The following is a 16177-nucleotide window of genomic DNA, read 5'->3' as shown; positions in this document are numbered from 1 at the left end:
CCTATTGGACCCTCTTGCTGACAGGGGCCACTGTCCGGGAGGCAGCAAAGGAGCCAGAGCTGGGAATTTTAGGGCAGGTGGCCTCCTACACCTGGGCTTCTTGCCCCAGCAGCCGGGGGCCACCGAGGGAACATCTGCTCCGTGGAGCAGGAGCACAGCTCTCTTGCCACCGGCTGCCCCTGTGTCTAATGGCCGGGGGTGGGGATGGGGGGAATGTTCTTGAGTGCAAGGAGTCCAGTCCACTGCATCACCCAGTCTGCTTCGGCCCTTCTCCTGTCCTCTTGAGCTGCAAGATGTCAAAGCCCAGCCCTTCAGATGCTGCTCAGATCCAGGCGGATAGGCGACCAGTTCAGATGAGTCCCAAAGGAAAAGCAGTTTCCGCCCCCTCCAGTAAGAATCATCTCCTCCGTGTCGGGTACGATGACACTGCTGTGGTTGTGTAACATCAGGGGCCACTCCAGAAATGTCTGCAACAGAAGAAAGCCACAAGAGGCAACTTTAGGAACCAGGCAGCTGAGAACACAAAGACAAATCTACCTTCTCTCTCGTTCCTCCTTAAGGGTGGGCATTAAGTGGCAAGTGGTGGGCAAGTGGGCTCCTGATTAGATGCTACAGCAAATGTGAATCAGGACCATAGTCTCCACCTGTCATAAAGATCCCAAGAAAATCCAGGCACATCACAGCACAGCACCTCCTGCCAAGACTCTTGCTCCCTGCTTTTCCTCCTCTTCCTGCCCAGCACACAGGAGCCAGCCCCCTCCCTCCCCAGGGTTCCCCTTCTCCAGCCTCGCCTCCTTCTTGGCATGGATACCTTCATACCTTTCTGAGCTCCTGCTGCCTCTACCCCTGGCAGCTCTGGGCAAATTCTGGACCTGCTCATGAGAGTATCTAAGCGATACACATCTTGCCTCTTCCTCATCTGGTAAATTACAGGGCATTTGGAAAGTACTCAGACTCCCTTCGCTTTTTGTCGATTTTGTTATGCTGTAGCCCAATTCTGCAGTTGTTGAAAATTATTTTCTCTTTCATCTACACTCAGTACAAGCTTTGCACACCTAGATTGGGGGATTTTCTGCCATTTTTCCTTGCAAACCCTCTCAAGCTCAGTCAGGTTGGATGGTGACTGTCGGTGGACAGCCATTTTCAAGTCCCTTCAGAGATGTTCAATAAGGTTCCAGTCAGGGCTCTGGCTGGGCCACTCTAGGACATTCCCAGTTGTCCCTAAGCCACTACTCTGTTGCCTTGGCTGCGTGCTCAACATCCTTGTCATGTTGGAAAGTCAGGTGCTGAGCGCTGAGGAACAGGTTTTCATGGAAGATGTCCCTGTACTTTGCTCCATTCAGCCTTCCCTCAACCCTGACCAGTCTCCCAGTCCCTGCAGCTGAAAAACACCCCCACAGTGTGATGCTGCAAACCCCAAGCGTCACTATTGGGATGATATTGGGCTGTCAATCAGTGGTGCCTGGTTTCCTCCAGATGTAAGGTTTAGAATTGAGGCCAAACAGTTCAATCCTGGTTTCATCCAACCAGAGAATCTTGTTCCTCGCAGTCTGAGAGTCCTTCAGGTGCTTCTTTGCATACTCCAAGTGGGCTTTCATGTGTTTCGCACCGAAGGGAGGCTTCCGTCTAGCCACCCTGCCATAAAGCCCAGATCGGTGGACGGCTGCAGTGATGGCTGTCCTCCTGGAACTTTGTCCCATCTGCACACCAGAATCTCTGGAGCTCAGTCAGACTGAAGATCAGGTTCTTGGTCACCTATTACTAAGGCCCTTCTCCCGATTGCTCAGTTTGACTGGGTGACCAGCACTTCAAAGAGTCCTGGTTGTGCCAAACTTCTTCCATTTGAGAATTACGGGGGCCACTGTGCTCTCAGGAACCTTCAGTAGCTTTTGCTCTGCTACAGTATGCCTTGTCAGCTGTGAGGCCTTTTCACATCACGTCCAATCAATTTAATTTGACACAGGTCACCTCCAATCAAGATGTCGGCAGTGCTCAAGAGAACTGGGAGGCACCCGAGTTAAATTTCAAGTGTTGTTGCAAAGGGTCTGAATACTTATGTGATATTTCAGTCTTTTCTTTTTAATAAATGTACAAACATTTCTAAAATTCCGTTTTCACTTTGTCATTATGGAGTACTGAGTGTAGATTAATGAAAAAATAATGAATTTCAACAACTTCTGGATTTGAGGCAGAAACCACAGTGCCCCCCCTCCCCAAATTATTTTCAGATGTCTGTTCCCGGACATGTGATTTATCAGTTCAAAACTGCATCTGTAGCGAGGCTCCTGAGGAAAAGGAGCAGAGACCATCAGGACAACTCCTAATGCCAGCTACTCTTATGGCTCTAAGAAGAAAGGGCTTGTATTCCTCCAGCAGTTGTGAAGAGCAAAACAAGGGCAGGACTGAGCTTGGCCTGGAAACACCTTTCTTCCGCAAATAAATTTAACTCTCTGGAGCTGGAAGAACTGCATCCAAGGATACTTGCTGACGCTCTGGCAACTGCACCCCCCATCTTCCTTGGAAGACAACTGAGCTAATGAACCGGGTAATATTTCAGGAGGAAAGTACCAGTATCAATACCAAAGGAACAGCCTCTCCTGCCCCTGCCCCTGCCCCTGGCTAAGGGTGCTTTGCCTCCGTGGGGAGAAGAGCCAAAGAAAACCCCAAGGCCAATTGCCTCAAAGTTTCAACTCACTGTGTCAATATGATACTCCGCTAGAGCCCTTGTCACCAGGTCTATCACGGCAACGCCTGGCACCGAAGGAGGGGTGAGCCAGACCCCACCCACGAGCAACAGCTTCCCGCGGTGCACGTGAGCCGTGTGTGAATACCTGGGTGGAAAACACAAAAGAGAGGGAGCGTTAGTCCTCTAGTGCTGGGCTAGTTCCAGATTCTCTAGGCAGGGAACATCGACAATGGACGCCTGGCAAGAGAGAAGGAATTCTTCACCTCCAGCATGGGTGCCCATCGCCCATCCGAAAAATCCTGAGAACTTGAGTCATCACTGCCAGGAGCTGCCACCTCCTGCTGGGTGCCAGAGAGGCGATGCAGCTCCTCACACCTCTGGCTCCATCTGTCTTCAGGACTGTCCAAAGTCTTGAGGACTCCGGAAGCTTCCTGGGCCCAGAAAACAATACCAGGCGCTCTTCTTCCTCTCTTGGAAAGAGCAGGAAGGCAGCCCCATAGTTCCGTCCAGGACACACCGGCTCCTCTCCTCTCTTCCTCCAAGCAGCTTCCTCCAAAGAGATTCTTCTGGACCAGGAGTGAGCCGGTGGCAAGTAAACAGGGGCAAAGTTAACTAGCGGCTCCCACTGGATCTTGCTACCGCTTTCCACTGAAAGGGGCTGGAGCAGAGCAGGGGAGGGTGGGGGCACGCTCCTCCTTTCCTTCTGCCAAGGTGAACATGTGCTGAAGAGGAGCATCCAGAGACCCTTGGATTTTCTGGGAGCTCAGTGGTCTTTGGATAAGGCCCGGTAAAGGAGGAGCTTGTCCAAACCTGGGAGGGCATCCAAATTTGAACAGCTGAATGAAAGAAGCTGTAATAAAAAGTTTTATTTGTTTGCAAATGTGATTAAGACATCCAGCCAGAACAAAAACCATTCAGATAATATTCCGTTCAAAATCGATGTGCCATATCCAACGTAGAAGGAATGGCTGGGAAGGTGAAGGGAGGGAGGCCCAGCATCTAAGAATCCAACTGCTAATTCTGATGGAAATTCTGTGGAAAGACAACATTTGTGAAAACGGAAGAAAACAAATTGCCCCACATCCGCTTCCAAATAGGGAGTACAATTGTAATAATGTCCAAATTTGGGCATCAGAGTTCAGCATGTTGTCATTCTGCCGAATCCTCTAAGAGAAAAGAGGAAGCGAAATTAATTTATCCAGTCCTCTCCCACCATGTGCCTGGACTCCTGGCACTTTCCCATCAGCTTTCTTCTTCCCATGGGCAGAGCTGACTGGACTCCTGCTCTTCCTGGACCTGAACCGAAGGGCAAATCAAGTAGGAACAAGGACCCAGAAAATGTGACCTAGGTGTGCCCAACAGCCCATCTTTTACTTGTGCTGGAAGGCTGGGTTTTTGTCATTTTTCCTGGCTGGTGTAAGATTTATGCTTTTTCCACAAGTTTTATCTTCTTAAATACTGTTACATCCCCCTGAAATGTGCAGAGCGAGTATATTAAGATGGACTGTAGTGGATAAAGATGTGCTTTACACCTTGGGAGATCCATTGCTGTTTGCCTCAGTGTTGGCTTTCCTACTCTGGCTCTGTATTTTACAGGTAATCCTTGAGTTACACCCATTCATTTAGTGACCATTTGAAGTTAAAATGAAAAAATGACCTATGAGCAGTCCTCACACTTACAGAATAATGGAGTTAAAAGGAACCTTGGGATGCTTTGTCTAGCATGATCTGTTTTGGACAAATCCCATGTCAGCTTCTAGTAATAGCTTTGCTTGTTTCTAAGTGTTTGCAGATCCACTGCTTATTTTTTTCCAGGATCTTGATGTCAGGCTGATTGGTCTGTCGTTTCCTGGATCCCCTTTTCCCCCTTTTTGAAGAATGGAATCGCATCAACTCTATTACAATCCTCTGGTAGTTCCCTGATGCTCCAGGATCTCTGAAAGATATGGTTCAATGGTTCCAAATCACATCTGTCAGCTCCTTCAGGACTGTGAGATGTAATCCTCCTGGTCCTGGTGATTGGAACTCACCTAGAGTAGATATGTGTTTTCTTATCATTTCCTTGCCTCTTTTGACTTGTATTCCTATTCTGTCTTTTAACAGAATAACAGTGTGAGACCTTGGAGGTCTTCTAGTCCAGCGCCATGCTCAAGCAGGAGACCCCCTAGAATTTCAGACAAACGGCTGCTTCTTAAAAACCTCCAGTGATGGAGCACCCACAACTCCTGAAGATAAGCTGTTCCACTGATTAATTGTTCTGTCTGGAATTTTTTATTTATTTCTAGGCTGCTTCTCTCCTTGATTAGTTTCCAGCCATGGGTTCTTGTCCTGTCTTCAGGTGCTTTGGAGAACAAGTTGACAACTCCTCTCCTTCTTTGTGGCAACCCCTCAAATATTTTATCATGTATCATTATCATTGTCAAATACGCTATCATGTCACCCTGTTGTGGCACAGCAGCGACCGGCTGTTGGTGGACTCTTGACAGCGATGAACATTATGGGACTGCTCTGGAGGATGAAGAAGACTCTGGAGGGTGTTTGGAGCAGGGACTAGAGAGGCCTGTTGGCCACCAGGTGGCACCTGAGTCAGGGAGCAGTGAGGAGGAACAGAGGGAGGTTGTTCCTGATATAATTTAATAATAATAATTTAATAATTTAATAAATTTCTAGACCGCCCCCTCTCCCCGGAGTGCGTGTGTGTAGAACTGAGAAGAGAAGGGAGCAGCTGTGGAGAAAATGTCATAGAAGGAAATATGGACAGGTGGCTACTGTTGTGGCCCCTCCCAAAGAGTTTATAGGTGGAGCGACGGGAGGGGAATCTTTGCAGGAAACAATAGTCCACTTTACTAGCTGTTGTGAAAGCATTCTGTAAGTCTAATCTTGGTTTCTTGAAGATAGCGTTCTAGGCTCCTAGCCAAGGGCTGGCTTTATCTCCGTCATTATTCATGGCAGACAGCCAAGCCTGTGTCGGCATATTCATTAGAATCACAGGACAGAACAAACCCCAATCATTCCTTTCATCAAAGTAGAGATCCCCAATTCCAGCAATCATTCCTCATATGTTTTAGCCTCCGGTCTCCTAAGTATCTTTGTTGCTCTTCTCTGAACTCTTTCCAGACTCTCAACCTCTCTTTTTACATCGGGGTGACCGAAGCTGGATGTAGTATTCCAAGTGTGGTCTCACCAAGGCATTATACAGCGGTACTAACATTTCACGTGATCTTGATTCTATCCCTCTGTTAATGCAGCCTAGGACTGTGTTGGCTTTTTCGGCAGGAGCCACAAGTGACTGTCCACGAGACTCCTAGATACATCTCATAGTTGCTGCTGTTGAGCCAGATACCACTAATTCTATATCTCTGGATTTTGTTTTTCCTGCCTAAGTGTAAAGGCTTAATTTTCTCACTACTGAATTCCATATAGTCCAGTTCCACATTCCATATTCCATAATGTCTAGAAGCCATAGCACTTCCACAAATACAACAGAAAATATGGATCAGATATGTAGATGACACCTTCACCATAATAAAAAGGACCAATTAGAGAACACCCAGAGAACCATCAATAACATTTTCAAAGCAATCCAGTTTACTAAGAAAAGAAAACAACAACAACTCACTACTCTTCCTGGACATCCTGATCAGCAGAGACCAAAATGGCAAAATAGAAACGCAAGTTACAGAAAACCCACCCATACTAACCAGGTGCTCCACTACCAAAACAACAACCCAACCTCCCACAAGAGAAGCTGTGTAAAGACTTTATTTAAACGAGCCCAAACACACTGCAGCAACTGGAACAGCAGAAAAAGGAAACGGAGGACCTATACAACACATTCCAACCAATACTCACGCAGCTTTATCAAAAAGTCCCTGACCACACAACCCAATATAGCTCAACCAAAACAAAACCCAGAAAGAATTACATTGCCATGCATCAAGAATATTTCAGAAATCACAAACAGACTACTACAACCACATGGAATCAGTGTAGCACACAAGCCAACTAAAGCCCTTCAAGACATACTAAGAAAACCAAAAGATCCAGAAAAAACAGGAGCCATCTACAGCGTACAATGTAAGAACTGCAACAACCACGATGTAGGGGAAACAGGCAGAAGACTGGCAGAACGTATCCATGATCCCCAACCCCAATGAAAATTCTTTAATTTCATAACATGCCATATAGACAGATTTAACCATAGTATCAATTGTCATAATGTGTCAATCCTAGGCCAAATACAAAAATGCCAGGGAATTTCTAGAAGTCTGGCACGCTGACAAATCAGCCATCAATAGAGACATCTATAGATAAGAGACAATCAACCAGCCCAAAAGGGAACAAAAAAACTCCAGCACCTCTTCCACCAGTGATCAGTACTCAGTTCAGCATAGATTAACTCCAAGGTCAACTTCAGACTAACAATCTAGTAAGCAAAACCCCAAATCAAGAAACTGCTGTCAGTAAACAGCCCAACCAAAGAATCCCTAAGACCGCCTCCACCCCCCCAGACAGTCAAGTCACCAAAATATAAACTGACAGCAAGCAGCACTCCTTACTAGCACTGATGAGGTTACCTACCAAGGGTAATGAAAGAAAACAACCCAGCTCAGAGCGCACTAAGGACACCCCTCCACTTAACTCCCCAAATTCATAGTTTTGGATAAGGTGAATCCGAGCCTCAACTTTCCCGACTTCATCTTTGCAGATTTGGGTTATATGCTGTTATTCTGTCTTCTGTCTTCTGTCTCTTTCCACTTTTCATGTTTGTTCTTTTTGTCTTTCAGTTTAACAGTTCTTTAAGCAACCATGCTGGTTTCTTCTGGGATCTCTTATTTTTGTTTTTCAGCCGTGTTGTACTAAACTGAGACTCTCCATCCTGAGAAGCATAAGGGCTCTCATCTGTCCTCCAGACCTTTTATCTGGAAACACAGCGGGTCTCTAGCAGAAACACAGAGAAGGCTGACAGGCCGGCCAGTTCAGCTCTGCTCACCCATAGACTCCCAAGGTTGGAAGAGACCTTAGAGGTTGGTCTTCCATGAAGCTCTGCGTTGGGCGCAAGTGGAGGAGCAAGAGGAGGAGAAGCAGCAGCAAGATCCCGCGAGGCGAACACGGCCTCTTCTCAGGTATCGTTTGCTTTCCTGCTCAAGAGCGCAAATACTTATTTTTAAGTTAATCCCAGAGGAGAGAATGCCGTGGGGATTTTTCCTATAAAGCAAGTGTAGCTATTTGACAGAATGTTCAAGAAAGAAAGTCCCCTTCGGAGGCCCCTGGCCTGACAAAGCGAGTCTGACAGGCATGAACTCCCTGAGAGGAGAGGGCTGAGTTTGGCCAGAGAAGCTAAAGGCCCGGCAACCGTTATATGTGGACTGTGCTGGGGGGACGGGGTGAGGCATGGCTTACTTACCTGGGTGTGAGCGGGGGGCAGGTCTCCAGAGAATGCCACCGAAAGCCTCTCCCAGCTGGCTTCAGAAACAAGAGGCTGCCCAGCGGCTTCTCAGAGGCTGCCAGGCCGCCGGCGATGAGCACCCCCCCTGCCCAGCTGCAGGCACTGTGCGAGTGACGGCCGGCCGGAACAGGACCCTCCACTGGAATCTGAGAAGGGGGAGCAGAGGCGAGGCATGACTGTACTGTAAGCTGCCCAGAGTGTCTGCATGAGTGAGATACATGGCACAGAAGCCCAATCCAAACCAATGAGCAAGGCAGGAGCTGGCACCCTTTCTTGCCCAGCCGAAGCGAAGAGCCCCTCCCTGGAAGGAAGAACCTGCCCAAGAGAGAGCTTCTCCCAGAGCTCTGTTTTCACTGCCTTTTGCAGATGCGTGACACATTTTTTCCCCTAGTAAGCAATGTTACGAAAAATGCCCCCCCTTCTCCAAGCAGCCTCCTGTGCCAACACAGGGCACTTATTTCTTAGTTGATGGTCACACGCAAGCGTGGGTTCGCTTCCACACGGAACACACTCCCGTCTCTTGTGCTGAAATCAAGATTTGGCTAATAAGTGCAACAACTGAAAAAGATTGTGTGTACAGAGGGAATGACAACAATATTGACCAAAAAGCACAACGTGAAACAGGTAACAAAGCACTCACAAAACCTCCAGCCTTCCAAAGAGCTGGACGGCTCAGCTAACCCACCCAGGAGACGCTGCAAGAGCTGCATCAATCTGGAGGGAAAGCAAAAGCGCCCAACTAATGAAAATCAACGGCTGGCAAAATCTCACTAAGTTTGTTAAAAAGAAGAGAGTTTCCTTCTCCCAAGAATCCAAGTCCACCCTGGGGCAGTGACTTAGAGAACCAGAAGCCTGGAGAAGGGCTGATGTTACCCCAAAAGCAGTCTCAGGAGGCAACGGAACAACCAACCAACCAAAGTCCTGGAAAAGATAACCAGGCAGGGATTCACAAGCCTTTTGAAAGGACTAAGGCGATGGCTAGCAGCCTAAAGTGTTTTTTTTTTGTTTTTTTTGTTAAAAAACAGGTCATGGTAGGCAAACCTTACGGCTGTTTTGGACATGATGAGATCAGCTGGCCAAGGCATCATCAGTAAGGCATTTGGCCACTGGCCACTGCCTTTTTCTTCACCAAATGGGAGAATGTGTGATGGATGGCTTGACAGCTGGGCCAGAAGCCATCCTCAATGTCTGGTCCTTCATGAAACCTAGCTGTGGTGGGTCGAGTGAATGTGACCGGCAAGAGGATAACCTGGTCCCAAGCCATCAAGGGCTTTAAAGGTAGCAATCAAAGCCTTGAATTATGTCTGGAAGCATATTAGCAGTCCAGGCAGCTCCCGCAGGAGAGGTCACCCATGTGCACACCTCGGTCTGCATAAAACCGCTGCCTTCCCCTACTTGAAGGGCTTCCCAGGGAAGAGGCTGGGCACGTCTTCTCCGTGGGACCCCCAGGGCAGGACAAGAGCCCGCTGGATGGAAGTCTTATGGAGAAAGATCCAAAAATTTCCTCACCACAAGAATTCTCGAGGAGTCACTACGTGGAAATGAGGGGCCTCCAGTACTGGAGGTTTTTGGATGGCCTAAGGATTTCTGCCAGTCAGGGGGCTGGAAGCAAGTTCTTGCAACTCTAGGTTCCTATGAGTTTAAGTCTCCTAAGGTGTTTTACTTGGCCAGAGTTTAAGCAGGTTAGCTACTACTTTTGCCAAGGAGTAAAAGAGAATCGACAAAGGAGTCCCCTGGGGTCCCAGGTTCTTCGGATGAGCTCTTGAAACTCTTTGGTTGGTGCAAGGGATGAGACAGAGGCCAACTTTCAAATCCAGGCACAACCCACCCATCTCCCAGGGCTCTCCATCTGACCCCCATAGCTAACAAAGAAATGTCCTAAAGGGCTCTTGCAGGGCAGGCTCCTGAAGGGGCCCAAGGAGGCCTCAACCCATTCGCACCTGCTGACAGCGGAGCTCCTCCAAATGCAGAAAGTGCCAATCAGTGAGTACCAACTGCCCCGAACTGCAGCCTCCGTAGATGAAGAGGTAAGCCTGTCCTAGAAAGAGAGCAGAAGGTCAGGCCCCTTCCCTCTCTCCTCCTGGCATCTGACACACCCCAGACCCACTAGGGGGAAGAGCCCCTTCCAGGAAGCCAAAATACTGGGACCCCTGAGGCCCTGGCCTTTATTTTGAGGAGAATCTGCAACATTTGCACAGCGGGTCACACAACTCTTTTTCGAATGGCTGGCAAAAGGCCTTACTGCCCGGGTATTTGATGAACTGGCGGTGCTGAGCACAAGGCCCAGGAGCAGCGGCGAGTGATTCCCAGAAGCCTCCAACCGGCCTCGGAAGAGCAGCCGGGCTTCATCGGTGCCATTCCCTGCCTCTTCCCCCAGGGGGGTGACCTTTCCCTTCCTACCTTCATGCTTGACTTCTGTGGCGGTGTGTCTCCAGCGGGGCACGGAGAGGCCCTCAACAGGCGGCAGCGGAGTAAGCTCAAGGACAGGGTTGCTGGGGCTAAAAGGATCGGCATCTGCCAACCTCTTTAAGCGAAGAGGGGGCAGAGCAAGGTTCACTGGGGATTTGCGGCCCCCAAGCACGACAGCCCAGCCTGAGCGCAGGACGTTTACAGTGTGAAAAAGCCGCCCGTCTGCAGGAGGAGAGGAGAGGAGAAAGCTCTCGTAGCCAGGGAGGAACAGCTTGCCTGCAGCAAGGTGTGTGTCTCCCCCCCCCCAATCCCTATCGCTTACCCCAAGACATTTGTAGCTCGGCCAGCCTGACCTTGTCGCTTCTCCAACCGTCCTGCTGCTTGAGCAGAATATGCAGCTCAGTCAGGCGGCAGTGGCGCCCACCATGGTCCCCAAAGCCACCAGTGGTTAGAATGACGTCTGGGGCGAGGAGCACTGAGCAATGACCATAGCGCTTCAGGCCAGCCACTGCCCCACAGAAGGATGCAGCCACAGTCCCAGCAAAGCAAGTGGCATGATGAGCTGGGGGGGCTGCAAAGCAAAGAAAGAAAGAGCCACGTCATTCCAGCAGCGAAACGCAGCCACCGCAGCAGGCCAGGCAGCAGGGAGCCTTTCTCCTCCAGGTGAAGGTGCCTTGGGAAAGGCTGGTCTGGTTGTGTAGGAAAAGATTCCTGCACAGCCCCTGTTTCCTTAGGTGATGAATTTTTCCAAAAGCCGTGGATCCTTTTTGAATTTAAGCAGGGTAAGAAAGGTCCCCTGCATCAGTCTGGGCTCATCTTGGCTGAGCGGTATGTGGCCAGCCAAGTATCTCCTTGGAGCTCTCCACCAGATTTGGAGGGATAACCTTGTCTCTCCATCGTTTGGAGGCACACCCCTCCCCTCCCCCAAGGGAACGTGGAGTCTTTGAAACTGGTGAGCCACCCCCCCCCCGGCTCAGCCCCCCCGCCATGCCTCCCCCCTGCCATGCCCAACATACAATGTTATGTAGTCCCCAAAGTTCTTAAAAGGTACCATAAGCAAAACAAAGCAATCCTGCAGGAAAAGGGTGGGCGCTCAAGCTCCCAATGCTTGATGAACAAAACTGCTTTTGCCGAAGGTGCCAGGGGACCCTCCTAGCCTCATGAAGCAAGGCTCCCACCGCCCACGCAATGCCCTCAGCCCTCCACCCCCTATTCCTTCCCTCCCGGCACCCCAGGGTTCCCCTTCAGCCTGCAAGGGTGGTTGGGTGCTGAGCCAAAGGTAAAGGAGCTGAGCTGTTCAGGGCTTCCTGAAGGCAGCTGAAGCCACTGGGAAGAACATTCAGCTGAAAGAAGGGAAGGCCAAGGGAGGCACGGGACTGGTCTTCCAGTACAGGAAGGGGTGCTGTGGACTTAATTCTCCAAAACAACCAAGGTTAAGACAGGAACCGGCCGGGGGTGGGGAGAATCCAAACCTGGAGGCAAGAGGAGGGAGAGCCAAGAAAGCCCCCGAAGTTGTGGATGCCGCTTCACGGGAGATTCTCAAGGGGCGATTGGAGAGCCATTCCTTTGGGGTGGCCTGAACTGGGCAAGGGAGGCCCCTTCCAATCCTAGGATTCTATTAACCTAACAGTCAACAGCAGCACTGTTGGGAAACTTAGCTTTCAAACTTCAAAATGTTAATTCTTGGTGTTTTAATGTATTAACATTCTAATGTACTTTGACATGTGGTAAGCTGCCCAGATGACAGTGAGGTGGGTGCATATACATTTAATAAACAAACCGCTCCCACCCTTTGTAAACTCTACAATCTTGGTTTTCCGTATAAATTAAATAGGAATTAATCCATGGCAGAGGTTGCTCCTGAGTAGGAACCATTTTGTGGGTATCATTTTAATTTCTTTTTAAGCGAAGGGATTTTCAATGGAAGATCTAAAAAACACAGAGAGCTGCCTAGGAGGGGAAAGCCCACCTTGCACAGCTTCTGGTATCATGCAATGATTAACCAGATGCCTTCAGGAAATCTGTATGGCCAAGAGGACAAAAGAAAAGATCCTTTAAAGCTAATGCTACTTCTCTGAATAGAACCACTTTAGGATCTAGCAGAGCTAATGCAACTTTGGTTCTATTCAGCCCTGCAGGCCTCCATCAGCCCTTGTGCAACTACAGCGGTCAGGGAGATGAGACAGGAGGAAAACATCCCACCAAGTCATGAATGGCACCCAGGGCAGAGGACACGCTGGGCTTTTACCTTCCATCCTGGGAAACACAGGAGGTGCAGAGGAGTCCTCTCCCTTAGATGCGGCCAGGATGAAATAATGGGAGCACTTCAGGTGCCATTCCTGGAAGAACAGAGGGATCGCCATAGGCTCTCAATCACAACAAACCCCTCTACCCATTGGACCATTCCCAGGACTTGAGGAAACAGACTGGCAGCCAACAAAGGTTAGAAACACCTTGTACGCTTCTATGATAAGCTAAATGTCATATTGCTGCACACTCAAATGCAATCACTTTAGTACTACAAGTAGGAATTATTTTATATCCCATTTTAAGATTTTACCAGTGTCCTGTATATCATATTTTGGTTGCACCAGGTGAAAAGACTCTTCTGCAGCCATCCCACTCTATTTCCACACTGGCCACACAAAAAGAATCTCTTGGTCTTGTGTCCACCTGCAAGCCATCTTGCCTCCCTCGCCACATTCTGCACACACCAGGGCAGACCAACCTCAAATTCGTCAAAGGGCTCTAGAGCTTGAATCCTCTTCTGCTCTTCTCCAGGCACAAAGCTCCTGTAGAACTCATTCATGTCCATGATGTGGCATTCCGTCCAGCCCTAAAGAGAAGGCCATGGCATTAAGAGCGAGGCACAGCCATCCTGTGGGCCCCCTCCGGCCTCCCTTTCACCAGTCGAAGGCTCACACCCACCCTCTGGAGAAAGCGCATCTGTTGAGCCTTGCAGTCTGGATAGGAGGTTAGAGAGCGGAGCGGAGACTGTAGGCGGCTGAAGTGGTTTTGCATGATACGACCAAAAGGGTCGTTGGGATGAATCTGCTCGTACAAAATGAACCAGGCCTTCAGAAAGTGCCCAGCTGCCCACTGAATCAGAGCATCTGACCTGGAACAAAGAAGAAAGAAAGGGAAGTGCACCAAGGAAGAAGAGCTAAGACCATTGAACTGGAGGCCAGGGAGCCATCTCCCCCCCCCCCCAGTCCAAGCGGTCAGAAGCTTCAGGTCCGTTCACATTTGTCCAGTTCAAAGCTGGAGATAGATCTGAGACCTCAACAAGAGATCTCACCTGGCAAAGCTTGGAAATAGCTCCTTTTGAATGTCCCCCAAGGAGATGATGGGATTAAAGGGGAAGCAGAAGGACCCATGGATCCAAAACTGCTGCCACCACAGAAAACTGTTTTTTAAGGACAGTTGTGCTCTGTCTCATTTTGACCTTATGAGGCAGTAACCAGAGAAGGAGGGCTTCCAGTCTGCTCCTATTCAATCTCGAGGCGGCTAGGCTGCCATTTTCAGCAGTAATTGATGCAGGGAGCAAAGTAATGTCTTGGCTTCAAGCTCAAAATATTGAGCTCTCAGGTATGAACATTCGGCTGGGAAGTTCTCCTTTGTAGCTCAAAAGGACAAGAACTCGATCAGCCGCCTGGCAGTTCTATCCACCAACTCGGCTGAATGCAAGAACCAAAAGAAGGTACAGCAAAAACGCTGCTTCCAAAGGAGGCTCAATCTAGGACGCGGAGGAAGACGAGGGACGACTCCGGCGCCCTGACCTCGGAAAGCCTCGGTCTGCAGAGGCTTAACGTAAACGCCGCCCTCCCAGGCGTCCCGGCGGGGCCGAGCGGAACACGAACCTCTCGACCTCCATGTAGGGCAGGACCACCTCCGCCAGAATCAGGGTGGGCGCCGCGGGGTCCAGGCCGGCGCCACGCAGGGCCCCCTCCAGCTGGGCCAGTCGGGAGAGATCCACGCCCAGCAGCCGGTAGTCGTCCCCGAAGTACTTCAGGCTCCCTGCGGGGGGGGGGGGGAGGAGCGCGCTCGGTGCCGGCCCAGGCGGTTCCCTCCCCTCCCCCCCTCCTCCGCGTACCCACCGGGACCCTCGCGGACGCCGCCGCCCGCCAAGGCGCTTAGCTCCGCCGAGCCGGCGATGAGGGCCGCTTTGCGGGAGGCCACCTCCGGCAGGTCCACCTCGAAAAACCGCCCGCCGCTCCCCGCCTCCTTCAGGCAGAAGAAGAGCGAATCCCAGCCGGCGCCCAGGGACAGCACCTGCGGAAAGGGGAGGAGGGTGGTGAGAGGACGCTGCGGGGGGAGGGGGGAGGGGGAGGGGAGGGAGGGAGGCGGGCGAACTTGCCTGCCTGCGCGGGTGGCCCCGGGGGCCCGTCAGGAATGCTCGCAGACTCCTTTCCACCGCTCGGGCCCTCACGTGGTAGCCCCTGCGGGGGGGGGGGAAGAGAAGAGCGTGAGCGACGGTGTGTCCGTCCGTCCCCCGCAGAGGAGAGCCGCGTCCCCCCGTGACCCCCCTCCCCCGGGAGCGCCGAGCAAGAGGGGGCCCTGACCGGTGGATGGCGGGGGTGCGGCGCGGGCCTCCCCGGGGCAACAGCTGCAGCACGAAGCGGTCCGATGTGTAGCCCAGGGCGGCGGCGGACCTCTTGCTGGCGGCGCTGCTGTCACCGGTGCCGCTCACCCTCGGGGAGGAGCGAGGAGGGGGCTCCCGCGAGTGCCGGCCGCCCTCCCGCCCTCGCGGCCCCCCCATGTGCTCAGCTGCCAGGCGGAGATCGCCTCTCTGCCCCCCCCTCCAGAGATCTATTTCCGGTCCCCTCCCTGTCCGAACCGCCTCCTCGGCATGGCGGGTTCCCCGCCTCCCTCTCCGCCCTTTTCCCCGCCCTCCCCTTCCTCCTTCCCTCCCAGCCCAGGGATTATGTGGGTGGTGGGTTCTTGGTAATCTGAATACCTTAGCCTGATGGAACGGGCATGGAAAATAAAAGGAATACTTCTTCACAACGGTGCTTTTTGCGAAGTTGGCATGCCATTCAACTTTCCTTGGTAGCAAAGGAAAAGGGTTTTGCTTTGTCTTCTGCTTCTTTGCCAGCAACCCAAAGATTCTTTGCAAACGGTTTGAATCCTCTGAACAGCCACACCGTGCATTACTTCGACTGTTTCCTCCAAACATCTCATCGCATTAAATAATTACAATCAAGTTATACGGAGACTCTGCAGAATCAAGCAGAAATGATTTGTTTGTTAATTGCCATGCTTCCTTTAAGAATTGTATTATTTGTTCTGAAGCGACAATTTGTTAAGATGAGACACTTTCTCATTCTTTTGCTAATCTTGGGTTTTTTTAAAAAAATTCTCTGCTCAAGCTACTGGAAAATACACACACCCTGTTAATATATTCCAAGTTACTTTTTCTCATTTGAAAGGTTTTTCAATGTTATTTTTACAGCGTACATTTGTGGTTTTTATTTTCTACTATATTAATTATGTTTCGCTAGGTTTATTTAATTATCAAGCCTGACTTTTAAAAACAGCAAAGAATGCCATTTTTAAGAACGAAATTTTAAGCAAGAAATCCCACCCCGAATTAAGTCTCCTCGGGGGTTTTTCAATTCGGGGTCACAAAAACG

General features: G+C 50.5%; 1 protein-coding gene across 3 annotated transcripts; it reads right to left on the bottom strand.

The window, feature by feature from the left end:
- Positions 1–178: 178 nt before the first annotated feature.
- Positions 179–15377, bottom strand: LCMT2 (leucine carboxyl methyltransferase 2). 3 transcript variants are annotated; one of them, XM_081951639.1, is made up of 13 exons: positions 15107–15371; positions 14902–14983; positions 14642–14816; positions 14405–14561; positions 13473–13662; positions 13273–13380; positions 12793–12883; positions 10867–11115; positions 10536–10766; positions 10076–10173; positions 8094–8281; positions 2696–2831; positions 179–467 (listed from the first exon to the last, which is right to left on the bottom strand). In XM_081951639.1, the coding sequence occupies exons 1-13, from the start codon at positions 15301–15303 to the stop codon at positions 312–314; spliced, it is 2058 nt and encodes a 685-aa protein (XP_081807765.1). In that variant the 5' UTR covers positions 15304–15371; the 3' UTR covers positions 179–311. The 3 variants fall into 3 exon arrangements, with proteins under 3 accessions (XP_081807765.1, XP_081807767.1, XP_081807766.1); XM_081951640.1 differs by lacking the exon at positions 2696–2831 and having other exon boundaries at positions 308–467; positions 15107–15377; XM_081951641.1 differs by lacking the exons at positions 10536–10766; positions 10867–11115 and having other exon boundaries at positions 15107–15373.
- Between the last annotated feature and the right edge of the window lie 800 nt (positions 15378–16177).

Source organism: Natrix helvetica, assembly GCF_964273705.1.
Source record: "Natrix helvetica genome assembly, chromosome: 4".
Lineage (NCBI taxonomy): Eukaryota > Metazoa > Chordata > Lepidosauria > Squamata > Natricidae > Natrix > Natrix helvetica.
Note: the sequence above shows the minus strand (reverse complement) of the source record. Positions and strands in the feature narration are given on the sequence as shown.